The sequence below is a fragment of the Zingiber officinale genome, chromosome 4A, assembly GCF_018446385.1.
Source record: "Zingiber officinale cultivar Zhangliang chromosome 4A, Zo_v1.1, whole genome shotgun sequence".
Classification (NCBI taxonomy): Eukaryota; Viridiplantae; Streptophyta; class Magnoliopsida; order Zingiberales; family Zingiberaceae; genus Zingiber; species Zingiber officinale.
This window is the reverse complement of record NC_055992.1, coordinates 96,396,553-96,422,411: the sequence shown is the minus strand read 5'-3', so window position 1 is coordinate 96,422,411 and position 25,859 is coordinate 96,396,553. Positions and strand designations below refer to the sequence as shown.

The window sequence follows — 25,859 nt, the reverse complement described above, 5'->3', positions numbered from 1 at the left end:
AAATGCTCCAGTTAGGCGATGTGAAACTATGATAAACATGCATATCAAACGAGGAAGAGGAAGACCAAAAAAGACTTGGTTAGCAACAATAAAACAAGATAAAATTTATTTAAATATAGATGATGATATAATAGGAGATAGAGCTCAATGGCGTAAAAAGATTCATACAGCCGACCCCACCTAGTGGGAAAATGCTTTGTTGTTGTTGTTGGTTCAAGCATGCATTAAATTAGATATACACTAGATCATTCATCTTATTCATAAGTAGTCTAGGTTTATCTTGATTGTCATTGCTTACAAATAGTGAGTACCTGATCTAAACATCAACCACTAATATGTTATTAATTTAAATTAATAAATAAAATTTTAAAATTTATTTAAAGTAATTAAAAAATTTGAACATCCTCTAGGGCGTAGCTGTGTTGGTACCTAAGTAGTAGATTTGCATCAATGGGCAAGGGTTTGAGTTGTGGATGTGACAAATAACCCTCCCACTTAGGAGGTCGTTCAGTACCTGATTTACATCCTTTCATCTTACTGTAGGGCCGGCGATGAGTAGCGCTTGGCGTGAGCGTTATCATGTTTACATCAATGATAGAAAGTCTGCACATGTGAATATACTCCATGATAACACTATTAGGTTCTATTTTCGTAGTTCCTATACTAGTAAATGGTATTAAAGCAATAAGCATGTAGAGCACTATCTAATTTCTGCTATACATATTGTTGAATTGCATTTATATGACTTATGAGAAGATTTCACATTCTTAAAAAAGGTAATTATTTCCCTGTTAACATTCTTTATGGTACCATTCACAAATTCATTAGCATTAACAATCTATAACTTTACTAATGACAAAACCACTTATAAGTATAAAATTTACACTGTGTAGCATTTGACCTTTAACTATTTTAAACCATTTGCAAAATGACCCACTTAGTTGAAGAAAACATTGTCCTTAACTTTTTCCTTGCATTTATAAAACTTTTAGTGAAAGGAGGAAGTTACAAGCCTTGTGATTTAGGCTCATATAAGATATACTTCTTTTGAGTGAAGTAGTGCATTATAATCAAACTCCTATACCAAGTAAAAGATTTTCCCATTAAAGCTATATCATTAATTTTTTTCCCTATGAATCTCAAGCATTAAATCAATATTGTGGATTGTAGAAGAGAACATGATTTAAAATTTCGAGCCGTGCCGAGGATTCGGTCTCAGACCGGAATGATACAGTTTCGGTACCATATCATACCGTGCCAATATAGTTTTGGTATTTTTTGAAATATAAAATATAATAACTAAAAATAAAAAAATAATCTACATATTTAAAAGTGAAAAATACAAATTTTTTTTTAAAATATATATATATATAATTAATGAGATAATTTTATTAGATTTTAATTAAGCCTTTTGTACTCATCCAATGAATACAAAAAGTTTTTGTCTTTTGGTATTTCTTTCTTTAATTCTCCATTAAGCTCTTTAATGGACATTAATCTTAGTGGTTGATCTAATCCGTTGAATCTAATTCGGATTAGACTCAATCCAATGATCCAAAGGTTGGATTCATTTGAGTCTAACTCAACTCAATCCAATAATCTAATGGTTGGATTCACTTGTTTAACTCAATAAGCCTAATTCGGATTAGACTTAACTTGTAATATTAGGGTCAATCATAGTTTAGTCAAATTAGAATAAACTCATCTTCAAATCAACATGTTCTTTGTGTGTGACCCAATAGGCTCTCGTAACATTGACAATGTATTTAAAACCATTTAGATACATAATCAATGAGTGATATCTAGCAATGCATCATTGCTACCTAAGTGACGAGAATGCCGAGATCTGACCTAACATTTTTGTGTCTATTATCTTGTATGACTTGGTCCTTCTATCCTCGATATCTAGATTGATCAACGAGTATCAATCTTTGTATTTCTTGATATCTAAGTAAACTCACTTAACCAAATGAGCTCAATATCTCATATTGACTTATTTGAGTATGACCATGCATTTTAGTAGTCCTACTTAATCAAGGGGTCCACATATAACTTATTGTATACCCAGTGATTGATTTTATAGTTCACCTTGTTACAGGTGACGTTTGTCGATATCAAAGTACACAACTCCTTATGTAGGGAACCGTAATAACTTCAGGTCTAAGGATTATTTATACCAATAGTCACTCCATGAAACATTCTTATGGAGGATCAATTCAGTACATATTTTCTAATATATACTCATGTGTCAACTTAATATCTTATATCCATGACTTGTGAGATTAAGTATATGCTAGTCTCAACGCATTAATGTTGTCCTTGTATATTAATGTTTGACTAGGAATAATTAAGAATAGTGTCTATACATATCTATAACCTTCCACTATCAATTCAACCAATTGATATGCTGTAGATTAGAATCTACTACTTTAGGATATTATTATTTTTATTCATCTGAAGATATATAATAACCATTGTCTTTTATTAATGAAATATGATACAAAAGTTCCCTTGTCAATCATATCATAATTGACTCTAATGGCTAATACTAACACGGAAGACGTGTAATTGATTGAACATACACCTCTAGTTAATTGCTGCACTGTGACATGTAGAATTTAGAGATTTACTTCTTTGTCAATTGCTCGATTCCCACTCATCCTATAGCACAACAATCGTCTTGCCTAGTCAACAACCCTTCATTAGTCGATTAGCTTAGTCGAGTGGCCTTCAGATCTACAAAAATATTTAATTAATTCTATTTTCTATCTGAGTTGATTGCTTCATTAGGCATCTGTCAAATTTTGAATTCTTTCAAAACATAAATTTATGGATTCAAATTCAACAATCAATTGGTATTATTATATTATTTCACTAGTCTACCTATACTCTGATTCTAACAACATTAAGGTTGAACTCTTGATGTGTCAAGAGATTACATATCATTAGGATTTCCTTGTTTGTTTAGTATAAGTCACCTTGACTTACCATGATTTCATTCTTACCGAGTATTTAGTTAATCTCAACCTACTAAGATTTTTCATGCCAAGAGACTCATCTCATGAACTTCACCATGTCAATAAGCCTTCCAAGGACTTTAGCTACTTAACATCTAGTCACCGTTGACCAACTAGAACTTCCACGGTCAAGTATTCGGTCCTCATTGAGTTACCCAATTGCCAAGTATCCGATCCTCGATGACCTACCACTTCCTCATTTGCTAGACATTCGACCGTCCTCCATGAGTTACCTGGATTTTTTTGTCATTTGCTAAACATCCGATCCTCCCTGATGTGTCATGACTTCCTCTGGTACAAGCTATTCGTCTTCTCATCATGTGGCAAACATTCAGTTTATCTTAATCTATTTACTTGCCAAGTGTCTAGTATAACTAACCTACATGAACTTCCCATCAATCCAGTAGACCTACCAACCCCAGCTAACACTTCGAAGGTTTTAAAACAAAGATTTTAATGATGAATTTATTGAAACTTTTGGCTAGTTTTTAACTTTTTATCAAGTTTAAAAATTATATATATGTATTTTTATGAAAAATGTATTTTTCTAGAGTAAAATATTTGAAACAAACCTTTGTAAAATTTTAGGATTTTTTGAGGTTTCTATAATTTTTTATGCATTTTAAAAATTGATAATGTTAGGCAGTGTATAGTTGAGTCAACTAAGACAATTATAAGACAACATAGTTAGCTTAGTCGATTGACATCTTATAGTTAGTCGATTGAAGTTTAGTAGAAACTTCAAAAATAGAACTATCATTGTGTTTTTAATCATGTTAACTTGCATTATCCATTGTATCTATTTGGAGGACAAGGAAAATAATTTATAATCAATTTCATGTGATAAATTATTATTTAGTGCATCTTTTGATTTGTGAAACTCCACCCATAGAGAATAAACTTTATCATGGCTAGTTCCAATCTCAAATAAAGGAGGGTTGCATTTAAGTTAGCCCGCATCAAACAAAAACAAATGTTATGTATGAATTGATCAAACTATTACATTAATGCTAGGTTGTTTCCGGAAGGAATATTACAGGGTTCGATTACAACATCTTGACAACGACCGTTGCATTTTCATGAGAACATAGGTGTAATGTTAAATATACAAGAGTTCTCACACGTTAGATTGGATACAAATAAATTTTATATTAATATTAATTGTTTTAGATTTGGAACATGAAAAATAGGAACTCACTAGTAAAACAATGAAGGTAGTAGAGACGAAGATTAGGAGAAAAATTAATGTTTGATGCTTATAAGAGATAAAATGGATATGGGAGAAAATAAAGATAATAAAGAACTCATTTTAAATTATGGTACATAGCAACAAGTAAAATGAGAAATAAAGTAGGAATTATTATAGATAGTTTGTTAAAAAATGAAATAGTAGTTAGGGAGATAGGATTATAAATGTCAATAAAGTAGCAGCAAAAGAAACTATTAATGTTATTAATGTTGACTGTCTGCAAGTGCATGAATAGTCATTAAGTAATAAAAATATCGATTTTCAGGAACTATTGACTAAGCACTAGTTGAGTTCGCACGGTAAATTATCTAGACAATCAAAGGTTGATTGGAGTCACGAATGCAAGAGATCAAGAGATTCGAGAGAAGAGAGAGGGTGTTGAGAGAGAAGAGTTGGTTTGGAGAAGGTTGGCTTGAGAAGATAGTTCTAGGATTTCGATTTCATTGTGATACTTCTTAATGTAATATGGATTTCCAATCTTAATTCCTCTATGTCTATGACTCGTAAGGAACCTAAATGAATACCAATGCTACCCTATGACGGTTTTACCGGAGTGCTCTCCCTATTGACATTCGATGCTACTAAGTAAGAAAGGGCAACATCGGTTTAGTGGTTATCCTTTGTCACGAAGGACCCCCGGTCATACGATCTAAATTACTCTATCACCTCCTAGCATAGAATTGGGAAAAACCCATTAAGCACTACTTAGAGTCTCCCTTGTACGGATTTAGCCTCATTTTCGAGAGAATGCCCGAGATGCCTGGTTTAATGGTTATCCTTTGTCACTAAGGGATCCCTGGTCATACAATCTCGAGTATTCCTGCTACGCTGAGACTAATCCATACATCCATCCAATTAAACAACAAGGGTTAGCAATAAGGATTCACACATGCATTCAATCGAACAAGAACCAAATACAAACATGTCATAGAAATAAAAGGCGGGCGTATCCATAAAGTTTAATATCGATTTACATTACGACTACTCCCTAGTTCTAGAACAAGGAAGATCTACTCTATTGCAAAAGAATAACAAACCAGGAACACAAAATAAAATATTCTTACAACTCCAAATGGAAGATAGAGGAGAAGAAATGCTTATCACAAAGAGTTTGTCGGTGTCTTTGGGATGCTTCCTTGCTCCGGAGGTGGATGGATGGTGCTGATCGGCGAAAACGGAGGCTCTGGGTTTTCCCTAGAGGGGAAAACCCTTTCCCAAGGAAGGGGGTGGATCTCCAAACCAAAGATCCATGAAAAAGGGGAAAAAAAAATCCCCTTTTATAGGCGGGGTCGTGTGGCCCTCGCCCTAGGCAGGCACGACCGTGCCTTTTGGCACGGCTAGCCTGGTAGGCACGACCGGGCCATGTGCTTGGTAGGCACGACCGGGCCATGTGACCTTCTGAGACAAAAGACACGGCCGTGCCTCTTACCCGTGTGACCTTTTGCTCGGAGGGGACACGACCGTGCCTCTGGGCATGACACGATCGTGTGGCTTGCTAGGAAGAGAGGCACGATCGTGCCTCAAGGCATGACCTGCCCCTTGCTGAGTCCTGGGAGGTCTTCGTCAAGCGTTCTTTGTCCAATTTCGCTCCTTATCGCACCCTATCAATAAAAACATAAAGAGGAGCAGATCTTCGAACAAAACAAGTAGCATGTTGATAAAATGAGGAAAAGGAGTGATAACATAAATCAAATATAAGAAATGCAAGTGAATATGCGTTAACAATGGTCTAAATATATATATAACCTACGCACATCAATTAATATATATGCATCTCAAGTAGGATTACATAAAGATATTAAGTATAGGTTTTGAGAAGAACTAGATGAGCTAGTATAAAAAGTTTCAACACATGAGATGATTTTAATAGGAGGAAATCTAAATGAGCATGTAGAGTAAGAAATAAAGAATATGATGTGGTGTATGGGGCCATGGTTTTGGTCAAAGAAATGAAAAAGGAAAAGCTATATTAGATTTTGCGATAGCATATGAATTTATAATCGCTTATATATTTTTTAAGAATAGAGAAGAACACTTGGTTGCGCTTAAAAGTAAAAAACCATAAGTCAGATGTTGACTTTCTTATGTTTAGGAAGAGGGATAATTTTTTTTTATAAAGACTGTAAGATCATCTCTAGAGAAAACTTAGCCACACAACATAAGTTAATAGTATTAGATATGTGCTCGAAGAATAGTACAATAGAAGGAAAATATACATGACTTCTATGATAGGTGGTGGAAGTTCAAGGTTAAAAAATAAATTATCTTTAAAGAGAGGGTAGGAGCACAAGTATTATGAGAATTACATGGCGATTCGATTATGACATGGGATAAGATGACATCAAGTTGAAAATAATAGCTAAGAGTGTATTTGGGAAGTCAACAGAACTGGTACCATAAAATAAAGAATTTTGTTAGTGGAATGAGAAACTACAATTAAAAGTGATGGAAAAACAAATGACCTACGCTTTTAAGAACGTTTTTTTTTTAAAGTATATAGTAGCAAAGAAAAAACTAAGTAGTGAGTGAAGCCAAGAATGAAGCTTTAAATGCTTGTATTGACCGTTTAATACAAAAGAAGTTGAAATAAACATCTTTAGAATAGCTAAAGTGAGAGAGGTAAAAAATAAAAGATCATACCGAAAATAAGATACATTAAAGATGAATTTGATAGGGTATCGATGATGAATAAGAAAATAAATGAGTGATAAAATTCTTTAATGAAAGTTTAGTGACCAACTTATTTTAGAAACTTAAGTAGGCTAGAAGTATAGAAAGTTAAATTTTTATCAGAGACTTTAAACTTCAAAAAATAAAAAGAATGATTTTAAAAGGGATACAAAATGGAAAAGCGGTTGGATCAGATGATATTCTAATAAAGGTATAGAAGTGTCTAAGAAGCAGAATATTTAATGACTTACAAAGTTATTCAACATGATATTGAAATGAAGAAAATGTTTAATTAGTGAAAGGTAAGAACTCTAGTCCTTTTATAAAAACAAACAAGTACAAAATTGTGTAAATTATAATGACATTAAATTAATGAGTCATACCATGAAACTTTGTGAAAGAGTGATAGAAAATAGATTAAGGTAGGAGATCAACGTAATCGAAAATCAATTTGGATTTATATTTAAAAAATCGACAATAGAAGTTTTACATCTTATGTGACAACTAATGGAAAAATATTGAAAAAAAGAAGTAAAAGTTATACATGATATTCATTGACTTAGAAAAAAATTTATGATCGAGTTTTAAAGAAAATTATGTGAAAAATTGTAGAAAGAAAGATGTTAACATATCGTATATTGAAACAATTAAGGATATATATATGAGGATATAATGACAAGAGTAAAGACTTAAAGCGGATTAATTGAAGTGTTTTCTATAAAGATTGGGTTACATCAAAGATTAGCTCTAGGTCTATACCTTTTTACACTAGCCATGGATGAACTGGACGCATCCAAAATACATTACCATGATATATATTTGCAGATGACATTGTTTTGGTCGATGAGACATGTGAAAGAGTAAATGCTAAGTTTGAATCTTGACGGGAAACACTAGAAGTAGGTTTTAGGCTTATTAGAGTAAATCAGAATATATGAAATTTAAATTTAGTATTATTAAACATAGCAACACAACTACTAAGCTAGGAGATGAATTATTTGTATTTCGAGAGCTTTAAGTATCTAAAATCGTTTTTATAAAAAGATTGATGATAAAGATGTTTTACGTAGGATAAAGGTATAATGGTTAAAATGGAGGGTATTAGGTGTTGTTTATGATCGTAAGTTACCTCTAAAATTTAAAAAAAAAAAAATTATAAAATGGTAGTTAGACCTAGTATATTATGTAGGGTTGAATGTTGGAATATGAAGCAAGCACACGATAAAAAAATGAGAGTCGCAGAGATGAGAGTGTTAGGTGTTGTTTATGATCGTAAAATGCCTCTAAAATTTAAAGGAAAGTTTTGTAAAATAGTAGTTAGACCTACTATATTATGTGAAGCTGAATGTTAGATTATGAAGCGAGCATATGATCAAAAGATGAGAGTTGTAAAGATGAGGATATTAAGGTTGATGTGTAGACATATAAGGATGAATGTAATAAGAAATGAGAATATTAGAGAGAAAGTTATGGTTGAGAAACGCGTTTAAGATGATATGGATACATATTTAGAAATCTAATAAATGTCGAAGTTAAGTGTGAGATCATGACAAATACACATTAATAGAAATAGAGGAACATGAACACCAAAGAAGACTTGTTAGCAATGATAAAATAGAATGAAATTCATTTAAATATAGATGAGGATATAGGAAGCAATTGAACCCAATGGTATAGGAGGATCCATATAACCGACCCTATTTGGGGGGGGGGATATGGAGAGTTTTAAGTTAGAAACTTCATCTTCTCATAGAAAATTCTGAGGAGTTTGGATGTAAAGGAGCCTAGTGTTAGGTTCATCATTATTTGTAAAATTTCTTAACCTAAACTAATTTCCAAACATAAAAATTTAGTGATTATTAGTGCACTTGTACTCTATGTGGTCACAAAGCTAAAGGATTTTGGTGAGGTTGGTGATTTTGACTTGATAACTCAAAGTCTGTAGTAAATCAGAGAAGCATATCATGAGATGTCCGAGGGACCGCAACACTAGCATTGAGGTGGCAGCGTTTAGGATAGCTAGTAGGAAGCAAACTATATAGGTGAAGAGTGAAGGTATTAACATGGAACGAGCTACGGGCTTGGTGGATTTGAGAGACTTCTGACCTTATGAGAGATAGTTTTGTAGGCGATTGTCATGATGCAAAGATAAACTCTCAAGTGAATTGTGTAACTTGGGTTAGTGTAGCTCTTGACTTAGGCCTACAATATTAGAATAGTTGTAGTCAATGATCTAGTTGATTGAAAGATGGATTGATTCAACTGGTAGTTGAGTCAATTTCTTAGTCAACTCAAGTTTAACGGCCAATGTAGAAAATATTTCTATTCCTAGCTGAGCCGACTGACCAATTGACTAGGTTGACTACAATTGATGGTTTAGCGGAAAAGCTGAAAGATGATTGTTGATCTCAAAAAAAAAAAAAAAAAAACTGCAACGGTTGGGTGACCTAAGAGCTATAATAATGCAGTCAACTAAATTTGGATCAAGTTGATTGAAGTAGTCGTTGTCTTAGAGAGTAGTCGACTGACGACGAGTGGAGTTGATTTGGAGAACTATTGGCAATTGAAGATTTTAGAGATTATGAAAAAAGTTGACTGACTGGAAATGCAGTCAGTGACACATCGACGATAGAATAGAAAAGTAAAGTTGGTGACAACTTATAGGTTATAAAAGAAGAATCAAGAGGATCTTGCAAAGGCTGACGCTTTGTGTTCCTCTTGCATCTCTAAGATCTGTCGTAATCCTAGTTGTCAAATGTTGTGCTTCTTACTTCCTCTCATTTAGTCTCATTCATTGTAAGCGATTTTGTAAGAGTTTTCTTTATCTCCAAAATGATATGAGAAGGAAAAAGATAGTGGACATTCGGGAGTCTCACCAAAGAATCATTATAAAGTAGGAATGAGGATTCCGAATCACGTAACCAATCGTATTAACATTTGTATTTGTATTTTTTTACTTGGTGTTGTGCTAATTGTGTTTGATTTATATTGCTAAAGTCTATCAAGAATAAAGAGCTCTATTTACACAACAAATACTATTCACCCCCTCTATCTATTCGGCCATCATCCCTATCAATTCTAACACTTAAACTGTCCTCTCTCTGTTAGATCAGTGCTTGTCAAGGTTTTTGATACTGACTGAGATTCATTGATGACATTGTGGCACAATCAATTTCAATACCAATGGTCTTGAAAGATCTGATTTAGTTTTTGGAGGTGCATGGATTGTTCTCACAAGCTTGCTGCAAGAAAACCATCCATTTTTTATGACACTCGTTGTGTTTGTAGAAGTCCCTACAAGTTATTAGTCAAGCGACTCCTACTGAAGTTTTTCTATTAGCTAACTTGTTTTGATATGAAATTATTCTTCTTTAATTCGTATTTGGTATGAAATTAAGCATTAAACTAATTGATTTACTATTTTTTGCAGCTAAATAGGTCCTATAGTTTTTTTTGGTTATAAAAAAAATCAATGAATGATAGGATAGCTGTTGCTAACAATGACCTCCTTGGTTTATAGATACAAGATTCCACGCATTCAATCCAACTGTAGAATAATTATCTCATTAATAATATTAAAACTATAAATATAATATAGAATATTGCCGTCTTTGAAAAACTTGTGAAAGAAACATGGAAGTTCCAACCAACATATTTGTCTCATCTCACATGGTGTGAAATTTTTGTCTGGTTATTTGTGAGTGTCCTTCAAGGTGAAATAGTTTTCAATTCTTCCAACTTCCAGATAAATAAATCTCCTAGATGGTCTCATATTGAAATGATTCAATAGGTCATTTGTTTGGTCCTTTAATAACCACATTATTTATATTTGTTTGTGTGAACAAATTTCTCCAGTACCCCCACATTTATAGAGTATTTTCTGATTTTTTCCCCCAATCTTTTCTGAATTTCGATACTGCTTAGAAAACAAGTATTCTGATAGTTTTTTCCCCCACATTATTTTCTTGTAGGGAACAAGTGATATTGATCAGCTTGGAAAGATATTTGCAGCTTTTGGGACTCCAAAGCCATCTCAATGGGCAGATATGGTTTATCTTCCAGATTATGTCGAATACCAGTACGTCCCTGCACCACCATTGAGGACACTTTTTCCCATGGCTAGTGATGATGCCTTGGATTTGTTGGCAAAGATGTTCACTTATGATCCAAAGGCAAGAATAACAGCACAACAGGCGTTGGAGCACAGGTGTTTGTGGTAGAATTGTTAGAGCAGGATACGATAAGATATAATGTGACTGAGTTTTTACTCCCTCGTGTTTAAAACAGGTACTTTGCATCAGTACCTGCGCCCACAAGGCCATCTTTGCTTCCAAGGCCTCCCCCAAAGGGAGATTCACAAACTCACAAGACTTCAGAGTTCAATTCGCAGGATGGCCCCATTGTCTTATCTCCCCAACGGAAGATGAGGAGGATCACTGTCAATCACGATGGATTGGAGGGGACTGTATACCAGCTAGATAAGGCTAGCGAACATGCTAAGGAAGCTAGACATATGGACGGAATCAGTGGTCAGAGTGAAAGTATGCCCATGTCGATAGATGCAGGAGTTCTTTTTGGTTCTCGCCAACCTCCCAGGCCCACTTTGAACAGGTAATAATTTTTGCCTGTAAACATTTTGTTCGGATCTTATACAAGAATTTCTTTTTTCTTCAAGCAGTAAGGAAGCTTACTCTCTTTTTGCTCTTTTTTTGTGTGTTTAAACAAACTCTAGAAATAAACGTTGCTGAAAAATATCATCGTATGTGCAGTGCTGATAGGACACATTTAAAGAGAAAACTAGATCTGGAACCTGAATTCAATTACAATGAGCGGGAGTAGAAGATAGATTGGTCTTTTCACTCAAAAAAAAGTATGTGATTCAATCAACCTTTACACGTATCAAGATCATACTTTCAGGATGCGGGATACTGAAGCTCATTTGCAGAATTACAAGAGCAATGGAGCAACATGATTAAGTCTAAAAGATGTTGGAAATATTCTCGTGATACCATCAATTTACAATAATGGGGCCCTTCAGATCATTTTAATCACGTAAACAAAGATAAAGTCCTTCGTGCATGATTGAACTTTGTAATCTTAAACTATATATTTTTTTACCGTGTGATAAAACCGCAGGTTGTTTGTGGAGCTACAGCTGACGTGGTGCCTACTTTGTGAAATTAATATGATGATTGTGCTTGAACCGTCAAGTTGATAACATGTCTCAAGGCCATGATTCCTCTGAGATCTAGTTTCTAAGTTTAGCTGTGTTTCAGTGATCGATTTCTTTAAAATCAGAACCCCCGTTGTAGATTGGAACTGGCTTGCTGGGAAATTTTTTTTTTGGTTAAGATAAAAAAAACATAAAGAACAATCAGTTATTAGGAAAAGAACCACGCCAGTTATGCATTATCATCTGCATGGAACAAATCTAATAATGTAAATTTTGGTGCTAGCATTTGACATTATTTTGTCATTGTGATTATATTATGAATGAAAGGGAGTTTTAGTGTAATAGTAAAATTGTTATGACCTAAAATTATCGTGACCTTAAGGTCATGGATTCGAATTGTGAAAAATAGTCTCTTATAAAATACAAAATTCAATAGATCCAATGTGATTACATCTTTTTCCGAGATCTCATTTTTATCAGAATTTTGTGCACGGAGCTATAAATCATATTATAAATGAATTATTGTGGGACCGATGATACTAGGTGGTTTAGGATTAATGATATCATCTTGTGCTCTAATGTTATAAATGAATTGTCATTTAAATCGATAAAAATATATTAAAAAATAATATAAAATAAATATATATTTAAAAAATTAATATAAAATAAATACATATTTAAAAAAAAAATAATTTTATAAGGTATAAGATTAATTATTCCTTTTTAGTTGGTACCATGTATTTAAGCCTTTGGTTCAACTAATCCTAGGGTGGTTGGTCCAGTCCCACGAAAATGTCTTATATCCAAACCTTTGACTCGATTAATTTTGGGGGTGGTTGGCTCAGTTTCATGAAAATTTCTCATCGGCTATTTGGATAAATTGGAAAAATACATATGGATGTTCATCTTGATAGTCACCGTTTTTGAATCTGCTATTTATTAGGGAGAAAATCTTTCATAATATATTATATCTGAGTTTTGAACATTAGATATCTGGTCAACGACACATTTCCCGGGGCTAAGATTAATTAAATTTATTGATATTTAAAGTGAATTATATTTTGAATCATTTGTGTCACGGATCTAAAATTTGAATTTTAACTGTAATGTATTGCAGGAGATTTTTCAATTCAGTAAAAACTAAATTTAATAAAAAAAAAGTGTATTAAATTTATTCTTTTGTCTTACCTACCTTTTAATTTTCGTATTCATCTTATACTAAAAATTAAGTTTACTTTCAATTTTTAGCATTCATTTATCTCATGAAAAAAAAACTAATGATAAAAAGGAGTAAATTACATAAATTATGTAACATTATACTAAAATTTATAAATTTGATTCTATGCATTTCTGTCTAATGATAAATTTTACTCCTTAATTATTGAAAGCATTCCAATAAAATTTATTCTTCAATTAAGTTTATTGTGTTGTCCTTGAGTTTACTAATTTTTTTTTTTTTGAAAATTTAGATATTCTATTTTAATCTTAGGTGATCGGTCCCACCCTATAAAATTTTTTTATTGACCATTAGAATAAATCGAGAAACGCTCTTGAAGATCCATCTAAGTGGCCAACATTCTTATATTTATCGTCCCATTGGAAGTGTAATAGCCCGGTTCTGAGATTCTGGTTAAGTATGACTTAAAAGGTTAGATGATACTATCCATATCATCAAGGTGCACCTTCCTTTTCGGAAGCCCAAACTTAAGAACTCCAAAGTTAAGCATGCTTGTCTTGGAGAAATCTAAGGATGAGTGACCTCCTAGGAAGTTTTCCAGGATGCGTGCGAGTGAGGACAAAGCACGCTGAAAGGACCTCCGGTGGTCTGTGGAGATAGTCGTCAACCCGATGAGCAATTCTGGTGGCATTCCCGGTTCGGTCGGGTGGGGCTCGCCCGGGCTGGGGTGTTAAAGATGGTATCAGAACAAACTTGCGATCGTGAGTGCGCCTGTGGCAGGAGCACCCAGGGCACCACCTAGCGAGGGAGATTCTGGGATTTGTCTATGGTGTGGTTCGTGGTTACACAATGAGGACGTTGTATCTTTAAGTGGGGGTGATTGTAATACCCCGGTTCTGAAATTCTGGTTAAGTATGATTTAAAAAGTTAGATGATATTATCCATATCACCACGGTGCATCTTCCTTTTCGGAAGTCCAAATTTAAGAACTCCAAAGTTAAGCGTGCTTGGCTTGGAGAAATCTGAGCATGTGTGACCTTCTGGAAAGTTTTCCAGGGTGCGTGCGAGTGAGGATAAAGCACACTGAAAGGACCTCTGGTGGTCTGTGGAGCTAGTCGTCGACCCGATGGACAATTCTGATGACATTCTCGGTTCGATCGGGTGGGGTTCGCCCGGGCTGGGATGTTACAGGAAGAAAATCTCTATAGTATGTAATAGGTTCGAACCTTAAATGTATAGTTAATCATTTAGAGAGGGTCTAACTACCCCATCATAATTAGGGCATCGTTAAATTTACTATTAAATGTTATACTGACGTAATGTTAAGTTGATGGATATCATTTTAATAAATATACTTTGGCCCCAAAAAATTATAGGATCCAGAACTAAAAATATTAAAAAAAAAATACGAGGAGCTAAAAATAGTTGATATTATTTATTCAAAAAATTCAATAATATTAAATATATAAAAATAAATGTAAAAATAAAAAATTATTTTATTCCACATTTAACATGCAATACGATAAAGATGAGTAAATGCAACGAAAAATGGAAAAAAATTTAGAAAAATACCATACAAAGAAAAATAAATTAACATAGTAGATTTAATTGTTGAATAAGTGTGAATGGAGAAGAGATGGAAGAGAAGAAGCTTCATTATGAATGAGACGTTAGTCCTACATTGAGAGTTTCAAGGTACTTTTGTTGGTTTATATTGATTCACATACATGGAAGATGTGAACAAATGCATGGGGAGAAGCACTCTCTCACGCGTGGGTGCACAGGGGGGGTGCAAATCCAGAGCCCGGATTGCACTGAACCTAGTTGACTCGTGAGCGAGCACGACCTGCGCACACGAATGCCGGACCGGTCGGGGCAAAATTTGCCCAAGCGGAACAACCAACATTTTACCACGTATATCTTTTTGCTGCTTGTGTAACGGATGCATTAATCGTAATGATCATTAATCTCCTATATAAGGAGGCTGCGACCACAGGCAAAATGTTACACAGATAACACAGCGAAAGCAAGCAGAAGCTCTCATCCTCATTCCCCATCTCTGTCGTGCAGTTCCTGCTCGACAAATTGCCCGCGATAGCATTCGGGTACCACTCAGTTCGCCGTGGCCATCGGTGCTTGGTGGAGTTCAAAGTCACACCGTTGTATCCTGGGAAACAGACCACCCAAATAAGTCTCGAAGCACAGCCGGAGGTGGGGGCGAATCTGTTTCAAGGAAACTGCTACTTGCAGGCCTCGATCAGCTTGCCCGGTCGGGATTTTGCCCGACCTTACTGCTCTGTCAAGACCTGTTGCTCTGTCGAGATTGTTGTCTTTAACAATAATATGGTTCGACCTAGGACGGTAGATGAATCAATAGAAAACTTAATATTTAATTTGGTAAGATCTTATTTATATTCGTTTAATACACATGTTTGTTAAATGAATAAATTTACATAACTCATTAAATAAAAAAAAAAACAAGTTTGAATATATATCTATTGAACTTGTTAACGTTTATAAATAAAAATTATGAACTTTTCTTGAATAACGTTCACTAATAAAGTTTTTGAATAATGTTCATCAACAAAACTCTTATTAAACTTATAAATAGATAAAGAAACTCTCAAAATAAATAAACAAGTTTATAATATCAAGTTACCAAATAAGTTTTAAAAGATAATAGTTTCAAATAGTTAAACAAGCTCGAATTGAGAGATAGATAACATCTAAACGATCAAACTCAAGCTCATAAAAAAGAAACTATACAATGGTTGAACACACATTTCCAACTACGTAATTCATTTTAGTTGGATTGACTTGACTTGGTTCCCTAATCAAACAAGATTGAACAATATAAACTTTGGTTTGGTTCCTCTTAAGGATCCCAACTCCATGGATATGATCCTTTATAGATATATAGTCGATAGATGACCTAGATGCTGAGTTTGAAGGAGTCGTTGATCTAGATGACCTGAAACCCGAGCAATAAGTGTAAGTGTAGGAAACTTGACAAGAAGAATTGTTAAGTCATGTGATCAAGAACCAAGTAGAAGGACAACCCTAGTGGGTCAGGTGATAAGACACTAGGTAGCAAAAGCCTTGATGGGTTAGGTGATCGGACATTAACAATCCTAGTGGGCTATGTGACTAGATAGTAGGATAGAGAATTTTAGATGGGTCAGGGAGACTAAACGGCTAACAAGTAGGTAAGATGACCAAACTTTGATGGGTTAGGTGACCAAACATCAAAAGTAATGTAAGTCTCGAGGTTCGTGCAATCAACCTCTGGTCAAGGTTGACTAAGATCAGTTGACCAAGCTAGAGTTAAGTTTTGATTTTTGATTAATATGTTGGTTGAGGCTAGAAGTATAAATGAGTCATGATTGACCAGATACTTGGTGGTTGAAAGTCTAATAGAGAGTTGACCTGAGGTAAGAAATCCAAGTGGATCATGGTTGACAAGACACTGGTGGTCAGAAGTCCAACATGGAGTTGGCATGAGCCGAGAAGTCGAAGGGGGTTACAGTTGATCAGATACTTGGCGATCAAAAATCAAATAGACAGTTGATATGAGGCGAGAAGTTTAAGTGAGTCATGGTTAACAGGATACTTGGTCAAAATTCCAACAGGGAGTGGACATAAGGTGAGAAGTCTAGTGGGTCACAGTTGGTCAGACACTTAGTGGTCAGAAGTCCAACAGAGAGTTGACATGAGGCGAGAAGTCCAAGTTGGTCACGGTTGATCGAACATTTGGTGATCGAAAGTCTAAATGAGAGTTGGTAAGATGAGAAGTCCAAGTGGATCACAGTTGACCGAACACTTGGTAGTTGAAAGTCCAACAGGGAGTTAGCAAGAGTGAAATCCAAGTGGGTCATAGAGGATCAAACACTTGGCAATGAGGAAAGTCCTAAAATGTCATGATTGACCATATGTTAGGCATGAAATGAGAAGTCCAAACATGCCTAATATTCGGCAATGGCGAAGTCCCAACATATCAAGGTTGATCGGATGTTAGACAATTGAATGCCTTAGTAGATTTCAGGTTGACTGAATGCTTAGGTAAGGAAGTCCTAGTAGGTTGAGGTTATTTAGATACTAGGCAAGGTGAGGATTTAACCTTGGTAAGGTTGAAACAGGAGTATCAGTTGATTAATAGGGTATCTCAATCTAATGATGAAATCTTAAACCTCAAATTTAGGGTTTGAGGGGGTTTAATGTGTTAATGTAGTTGGCATAAATAATTGAACATTGGTTTTGATGAATGATATGTAGGGATCTATAGCGATAAACAAATTAAAAATGCAGTGGAAATTGATCCCTTCAGAGATCCATGCGATTGCAAAACTACTTTTGCAACTACACTAGCGAATAAGATTGTTACCTTTGATGCATGAACAACCCTCAGAAGACTTCTAGTCCGGTTGATCTCAACACGATCAGAATGTCCATGCCTCTACGGTATCCACATGAGCATGCCCCTTTCTTCGTCTCACAAATTTCGGAATTGGAGAGTCTCACACCACCACACCTTCTTGCTAGAGATGTCTATTTAAGGTGGCAAAAGGTAAAGAAGAAAAAGAACTCTTTTCTTTTTTCGTAATGGGTTCTTGATAGTGATGGATATTTAAGGTGGTAAGGAAGAAGAAGTTAACTCTTCATCTTCTTACTAAGTCTTCACCTTCTTGCTAACCCTTCACCTTCTTGAAGAACTCTTCATTTTCAAGAACTATTGACGGGCTCTATAGTTGGGTTGGGCCTTAAATGGATTAACTAATTAATCCAATAAGTCCAAAACCCAATTAGATTAACTTATTAATCCAATATTCTTAAAGTTTGAAATCATAAAATAAATCAATTTTCAAATCAACATACCTTTTGTGTGTGACCCATTATGTTCTAGTAACATTGGCAGTGTTTCTAAAACTATTTTAGATACACAAGCAATGAGTGACATCTACTAATACATCAATGATACCCAAGTGACAAGAATGTCGAGATCCGACCTAACCTGTCCATGACCATTATCTTGTATAGCTAAGTCCTTTTGTCCTTGATATCTAGATTAATCCATGAGGCATAGATCGTGTCATCCTCTAATCAATCTGTGTTTCTTGATCTCTAAGTAGACTCACTTAACCAAATAAGCTTAATATCTCATATTAACTTATTTGAGCATGCCAATGCATTTTAGTAGTCCTACTCAATCAAAGGGCCCACAGATATCTCTTTCGTTATATAGAAGAGACAAATCCCATCTACATCACTCACATCCCTTTGCATAGCTTATTGCATACCTAGTGAACAACTTTATAGTCCACCTTGTTACAAGTGACATTTGTCAATATTAAAGTACACAACTCCTTATATAGGGAACCATAGTGACTTCAAGTGTAAGGACTATTTATACTAATAGTCACTATGAGAATGTTTACGCCACTCATATAACGATCCATGAAACTTTTCATGGCAGGTCAATTTAGTATAGATTCTCAAATATATATCCATGTGTTAACTCAATATCTTATATCCATGATTTGTGAGAATAAGTCATCAATTAACTTACATGAAAGCCCTAGCATATTAATATTGCCCTTGTATATTAATACTTGACTAGGAATAATTAAGAATAATGTTCTCTATATATGTTGACTACCTCCCACAATCAATTCAACAATTGATATGTTGTACACTAGAACCTACTATTCTAAGGTATTATTATATTTATTCTACTAGAACAAATATGAAATAAATATAATAACCAAAACATTATCTTTTATTGATAAATATGATACAATATGTCCTAAGTTAATCAACTCATGATTAGCTCTTAGGGCTTACACTAACATGACAAATGGTTAAAGTTAGATTCTATGTGATCTGATATTTTTACCATATGTGTAGGAATTGACGAGTCTAGAGGACTTGATACCAGGTTAAAGCCCAGTTAGGTCTGAGGACTTGATAACTGGCATAAAGTCCAGAAAGGTCAAGATGTGACCTGATATCTGGTAAGAAGTCCAGCTAGGTCTACGAGACCTGACAACTGGCTAAAGTCCAGTTGGGTCTATGGACTTGACAACTGTTAGAAAGACCTGGTGGTCAAGAGGCAAGTCATGTGACTATAAATGATAAGTGAAGGTAAGTCACTAGAAGAGAGTGATCTAGCGAGGATGAGTTCTAGTGGGACTATAGGCGCTGGTCTAGCTTAGATCCATTTTGGAAGTCTAAGTTGAGACCATGACTAGATCTTGGTCTCGGTAAGACATGATCTAATTAATAATTTTTTCTTCTTGTGCTAACTTTGTTTTGTAGGTTATTTGTTATTATTTGGATAACATGATTTTGTAGGATTAAATTACAAAAATCAGCCTCGGATGAATAGTTATTAAGGCACCTCGAAACTACGCGGTGGCACTCTGGATAGGTCAGAGGCGCCCTCAAGGAGATAAAGTTTGTGAATAAACTTCCATGGCGTGAAGGAACTCTGGAGCCCTAGCCCATGGAGGTGCCTCGAAGGTGCGTGGAGGTGCCTCGGAGTGATTAGAGGCACCCTTGCACGGATAAATACCGCAGGCATCGAAGCTGATAGAGGTCAAATATTTTGAGATCGAATTTGAGGTTGGATGCACCTTAGATGGGGTTGGAGGCACCCTCAACACTCTTTAAATGACCTGTTCGACCAACAACTAATATAGAACTTCTCTATGTTTTCTTTTGATCATTCTGCTGCTTCATTCTCCAACTACTATGACTTTACTATGCCCGACCACTGTCGGCAGATCGACACCAACACACAAGCTTGATCAAATTCAATTCTTCTAAGTATTGGTAATGATTTATTTTATTGTGTATTTTTTTATACTTGCAAAAGAAAAGTGTAGGGTTGTTACACTTTTCTCCTTCTTTACTTGTACTCGATTACTCTACCGGGAGTGTACCGGTAGGGAATTTAGTGGATTGCCTATTAATAGGTCCAAGGGACCTAGGTCTTGGAGTAAGAGTTACCGAAGGCTTCGAACCAAGTAAACTGATCATGCCCTCTCTTTTCTCATCTTAGTTTATTTTTAATTCCGTTGCGTACTTGATTTCAAAACTAAAGAAAAGTTTTTAAGTACACATGATTTACCCCTCTCTCACGTGCACCGATCCTACAAGTAGTATCAAAATAAGGCCGCTCTGAATCGATGCAATCACCAATCTAGCAGGGGGGGTTCTCCTATTATTTTCTTTCTTTTTAGCTTTTTAAGGTTTCTTTGGATTTTTGATCTAGTTCAAATTGGTGCAATCACTTCTTTGGATAAGTTTTCTCATTTTTTATTGCAAAATACTCAAAATTGGTGCAACACTTTTTGAGGTTTTTTTCTGTTATTTCTCCCCTTTTGTACTACTAATCCAAGACCTAGTCTTGGAACATTTTCTGTTAGTTTATCTTTCTGTGTACAGATTTTTTTTGATGGTCCAAAGTGAAGGCTACAACACTGCTCGCTCTCCATTCTTTAGCAGAGACGACTTCACTTACTGGAAAAGAAGAATGGAGATATACCTGAAGACGAATATCGAACAATGGTTGAGCACTCGACGAGGATATTGTTGGACCCCGTGATAGTTTTGATGTGATCAACCAAGTTAGTTAGGTCCTGCTGTGTTTGATCCCTGTGTCTGAGTGTGCAGGAGCTTAGGAGCACAGGAAGTAGAGCGGAAGACGCAGCTAGCGAGAAGGACGGCACGGGAAGGGAGCCGACGGGCTCGGTGCGTCCGAAGGACGAGAGAGCTGCGGAAGAGTACTCCGGTGGGCGTGAAGAGCGTGCGCGGCGTTCGAGGGACGTTAAGCCGGGACGGAAGGCTGGTCGAGGAGAAGGCCGGGAATTGGGTTCGGGTGAGCCCTATTCCGGTTGGCCGCAATCACCCAAAAGAATGGAGCTTCGGAAGCCAAAGCGAAGAAGAAAAAGAGTCAAAAGAAGATGGAAATTACTGTAGCTTGAAGGCGCCTTTGAAGGCGCCTTGAAGCCTGTTCAAGGCGCCTTGAGCAGTCCAGTTTGACTGTTTGCGCTGTGAATAAAGTTTTATCCGCAGATTGAGTTGGAGGCGCCTTGAACCCTGTTAGAGGCGCCTTGGACTCTCGGGATAAGATTTCCAGGGCCTATATAAAGGCCCCTGGAGCTAGGAATTCAACAACAACTCAAGCATCCAATCTGTAAGCAATTCCTAAGCAACTAGTGAGCTTCCAAAGTGTAAAAGGCTTCTCCGCCTTCAGAGAAGGAGATTTTCTTATTGCGCTTTTTCTACTGTCCTGGATTAACAACCTCCTTGGTTGTAACCAGGTTAAATCTCTGAGTCTGTTCTGTTTCTTTTTCTGTTTCATTAATTTAGTTGCTATTACTTTGCTGATTTTATTTCTGAGTTGAAATCCGAGGAGGGTAGTTTTTGTTCTCTTGTTTTCAGCAATTCACCCCCCCTCTTGCCGGTCTCCGCTGCACCAACAAGTGGTATCAGAGCCTGATCGCCTCAGAAGGACTAACCGCCAATTGAAGCACTACGATCAAGACGATGGCCGGAGCGAACATCCATCCCCCAAAGTTCGACGGAGACTTCGCCACATGGAAGTGCAAAATGGAGGTATTTTTTAAAACAGATTTTGATATTCTTATTACAATGAAATATGGTTTTGCAGCGCCGAAAGATAAAGAAGAAAACACATGGAGCAAGAAGGAGCAAACCGATTTCGTCGCCAACGGAAAGGCTGAGTTCCATCTACTCAGTGTACTGCCACCTCAGGAGGTAAATCGGATCGGAAGCTACGACTCCGCGAAAGATCTCTGGGAAAAATTCCTGGAGCTTCACGAAAGTACTTCCGAAGCGAAGCTAGCGAAGCGCAACATCCTCCGGAACCAGTTAACGAACCTCTGGATGAACCAAGGCGAGAAGGTAGCGCAACTCCAAGCGAGAATCAAGGAGCTGATAACGCAATTAACGAACCTTGGAGAAGAGGTAACCAACCAGGATTCCATCCGATACGCGCTCAATGCCTTCCCGAGAACTCCAGAGTGGGCCTCCTTAGTAGATGCATACTACATCTCTAAGGACCTCGAGGTAAGTACGTTAGAACAGTTATTTTCGACTTTTGAACTTCACGAATCTCGAGTTTTAGAGCCAAATGGAGTAGAGAAGACCGGTCAGAACATAGCTCTAAAGGTAAAAGTAAACGGTTCTGACTCCGAAGCCTTAGTCGATGAATCCGAAGTGGCACTACTGGTAAGACGCTTCAATAAGTTTTTCAGCACTAATAAATTTAAATCGCAGAGGCATCATCGAAAGAAGAGGACGGTTCGTTGCTACAACTGCAATGAAGAAGGGCACATCAAGGAGGACTGCCCAAAATTTAAAAGAAAGGAGAAAGAAAAGGAAAAGCCAAAATACAAGAAACCAGAACCCTCCAAGCACAAGAATCTGAAGGCTACTTGGTCAGATTCATCAACCTCTGAGTCAGACATCGAAGAATTCTCGGGGTTAGCACTATTGGCGAACCATCAACCGGAAGAAGATTCAAGCTCAGAGATGAGCATCGATGAAGGGGGAGGAACATCAGAAGAAGAAAGCAGCAGTGAAGGGGGAGCGTCACCAGATCAGGTAAGTAAGGTACGCAATCTAACCCCCTCTCAGTCTTTTCGATTTATTAAATCACTTTCTAAAGACTTATTCGAAGTAGAAAAAGAAAATAAAGAATTAAAAATGAAATTAGCAAAAGCATGTCCACTTGAAATGTATGATAATGTAAAATCAGAAAATGATAAATTAAAATTAGAAATTGAAAAACTGAAATCTGTTGCATGCTTAAATCAATTTCCAAATTCAAAATTAAGAATTTATGGCAAATTAAATTGGTATATAAGGAAGCATCAAGGTCAACTTAGGAAAATACCAAGAAACTATGTACCCCCTAGATTTTTGAATAATCCTGTAGGAAGGAACCTCTATTGGGTTCCAAAATCTGTACTTAATTAATCTTTCAAAAATTAAAAGCTTACACTAAGAAAATTAAATATTGAAATTCTTTATGGAAGCTTTGTCTAAGGAAGTGGTTGTTGCTCCAATAACCAACAAGGCCTAGTGCCTCGCCACGACCTGGAAGCTAAAATATTGAAAGAAAATATTTAATTAACTTTCTGAAAAAGCATTAAACTAGAATTAAATAATGCTTTAAAAGTTTTTAAATCTTTTCAGAATTCTAAAAAGTCAGATTGTGAAAATTCAAAAATTTAAATTTGACTTAGAAATTTTTTTTATTAAGGTAGAAATTTTTTTTTTCTAAAAATTCAAAAATTTGAGTTAGAATTTTTCTTTGTTTGGAAAAATTCGTTTTGACTTAGAATTTTTTTTTTTAAAAAAAATCATATTGACTTAGAAAATTTTTTTCTGAAAATTCAAAAATTTAACTTAGAATTTTTTTTTTGTTTTTTGTTTGGGATTTTTTTTCTATTAACCCCATTTTTGTTGTGATCAAAGGGGGAGAGAAAAGTACAAGTTTAGGGGGAGTTAGAAAATTTTAAAATTTCTGTTATTATTTAAAATTTCTGTCATTATTTTTATAAAAAGTGTTGCAATTTTACTAATTGCAAAAATTATGCTTAACTTGTTAGTTTAGTAATTTTTTCTTTAAAATTACTCTTTATGTCTATTTTAAACCCTAACTTGAACTTGGGTTGATGCACATCAAAAAGGGGGAGATTGTTGGACCCCGTGATAGTTTTGATGTGATCAACCAAGTTAGTTAGGTCCTGCTGTGTTTGATCCCTATGTCTGAGTGTGCAGGAGCTTAGGAGCACAGGAAGTCGAGCGGAAGACACAGCTAGCGAGAAGGATGGCACGGGAAGGGAGCCGACGGGCTCGGTGCGTCCGAAGGACGAGAGAGCTGCGGAAGAGTACTCCGGTGGGCGTGAAGAGCGTGCGTGGCGTTCGAGGGACGTTAAGCCGGGACGGAAGGCTGGTCGAGGAGAAGGCCGGGAATTGGGTTCGGGTGAGCCCTATTCCGGTTGGCCGTAATCACCCAAAAGAATGGAGCTTCGGAAGCCAAAGCGAAGAAGAAAAAGAGTCAAAAGAAGATGGAAATTACTGTAGCAGAAAGTTACTGTAGCTTGAAGGCGCCTTAAACAAGCTTGAAGGCGCCTTGAGCAGTCCAGTTTGACTGTTTGCGCTGTGGATAAAGTTTTATCCGCAGATTGAGTTGGAGGCGCCTTGAACCCTGTTGGAGGCGCCTTGGACTCTCAGGATAAGATTTCCAGGGCCTATATAAAGGCCCCTGGAGCTAGGAATTCAACAACAACTCAAGCATCCAATCTGTAAGCAATTCCTAAGCAACTAGTGAGCTTCCAAAGTGTAAAAGGCTTCTCCGCCTTCAGAGAAGGAGATTTTCTTATTGCGCTTTTTCTACTGTCCTGGATTAACAACCTCCTTGGTTGTAACCAGGTTAAATCTCTGAGTCTGTTCTGTTTCTTTTTCTGTTTCATTAATTTAGTTGCTATTACTTTGCTGATTTTATTTCTGAGTTGAAATCCGAGGAGGGTAGTTTTTGTTCTCTTGTTTTCAGCAATTCACCCCCCCTCTTGCCGGTCTCCGCTGCACCAACAGATACAAGGCTCTGGTGGATAATGTGTCTGGTGCACTCATCAACCTAGAAAAATGGAACCTGGAAGTGAAGAAGAAGGCACAGAGAGACTTCAAAGCTATACACACTCTTCAATGTGGGCTGACAAAGGAAGAACTCAACTGGGTCATACGATTTGAGAATGTAAAAGAACTCTGGGACAAGCTAATCGAGCTGCACGAAGGTGTTGGTACCCCAAGGTAGTTTTGATGTAATCAAACAAGTTAAGTTAGTGTTGGTGCAGTGAGATCGACAAGAGGGGAGGGGTGAATTGCCTGCAAAAGAAAGATACCCTCCTCGTGCTTTCACCTTTTAAATTGCAACAATAAAATAATAATAAAAGAAACAGAAAATAAGAGACTCAGGAAATTAACTTGGTTACAACCTAGGTGGTTGTTAATCCAAAGCGGTTGAACAACTCTACTAGAAATGTCTCCTTCACTGTAGGCGAAGAAGTCTTTTTACACACTAAGGAAGCTCAGATGTTGCTAGGAATTGAATACAGAGTTGAATTGATTAATTTCCTAGCTCTAGGGTCCTTTATATAGCTCCTGGAAAACCTATCTCGAATGTTGAGGGCGCCTCCAAAGGGATTGAGGGCGCCTCCAAGGTGTATAAGCGGATACAATTTTATCTGCTTGCCAACGGTCACAAAGACTGGGTTGAGGGCACCCTCAATGGCATTGAGGGCGCCTTCAATGTTGAGGGCACCCTCAATGCTATTGAGGGTGCCTTCAATGTTGAGGGCGCCCTCAATGCTGTTGAGGGCGGCTTCAACCTGCATGGTATAAATAACTTGCAACTTCTCTTTTTCTTCTTCTTTCGAAGCTCCGATCGCTTAGGTGATTTCGGCCAACCGAAATAGGGCTCTCCTGAACTCAATTTCCGGCCTTCTCCTCGAGCAGACTTCCGCTCCGACTTCTCGCCCTTCG

At 36.3% G+C, this 25,859-nt stretch overlaps 1 protein-coding gene across 1 annotated transcript in view; it reads left to right on the top strand.

The window, feature by feature from the left end:
* The window catches only part of LOC121970263 (cyclin-dependent kinase D-1-like), a 36,315-nt gene extending 24,151 nt beyond the window's left edge, over positions 1–12,164 (top strand). The window contains exons 5-7 of the mRNA XM_042520858.1: positions 10,908–11,143; positions 11,224–11,547; positions 11,706–12,164. Of these exons, the coding sequence (XP_042376792.1) occupies positions 10,908–11,143; positions 11,224–11,547; positions 11,706–11,775 (630 nt within the window). The 3' untranslated portion in view covers positions 11,776–12,164. The remainder of the gene's footprint in view (positions 1–10,907; positions 11,144–11,223; positions 11,548–11,705) is intronic.
* The last annotated feature ends 13,695 nt before the right edge of the window (positions 12,165–25,859 follow it).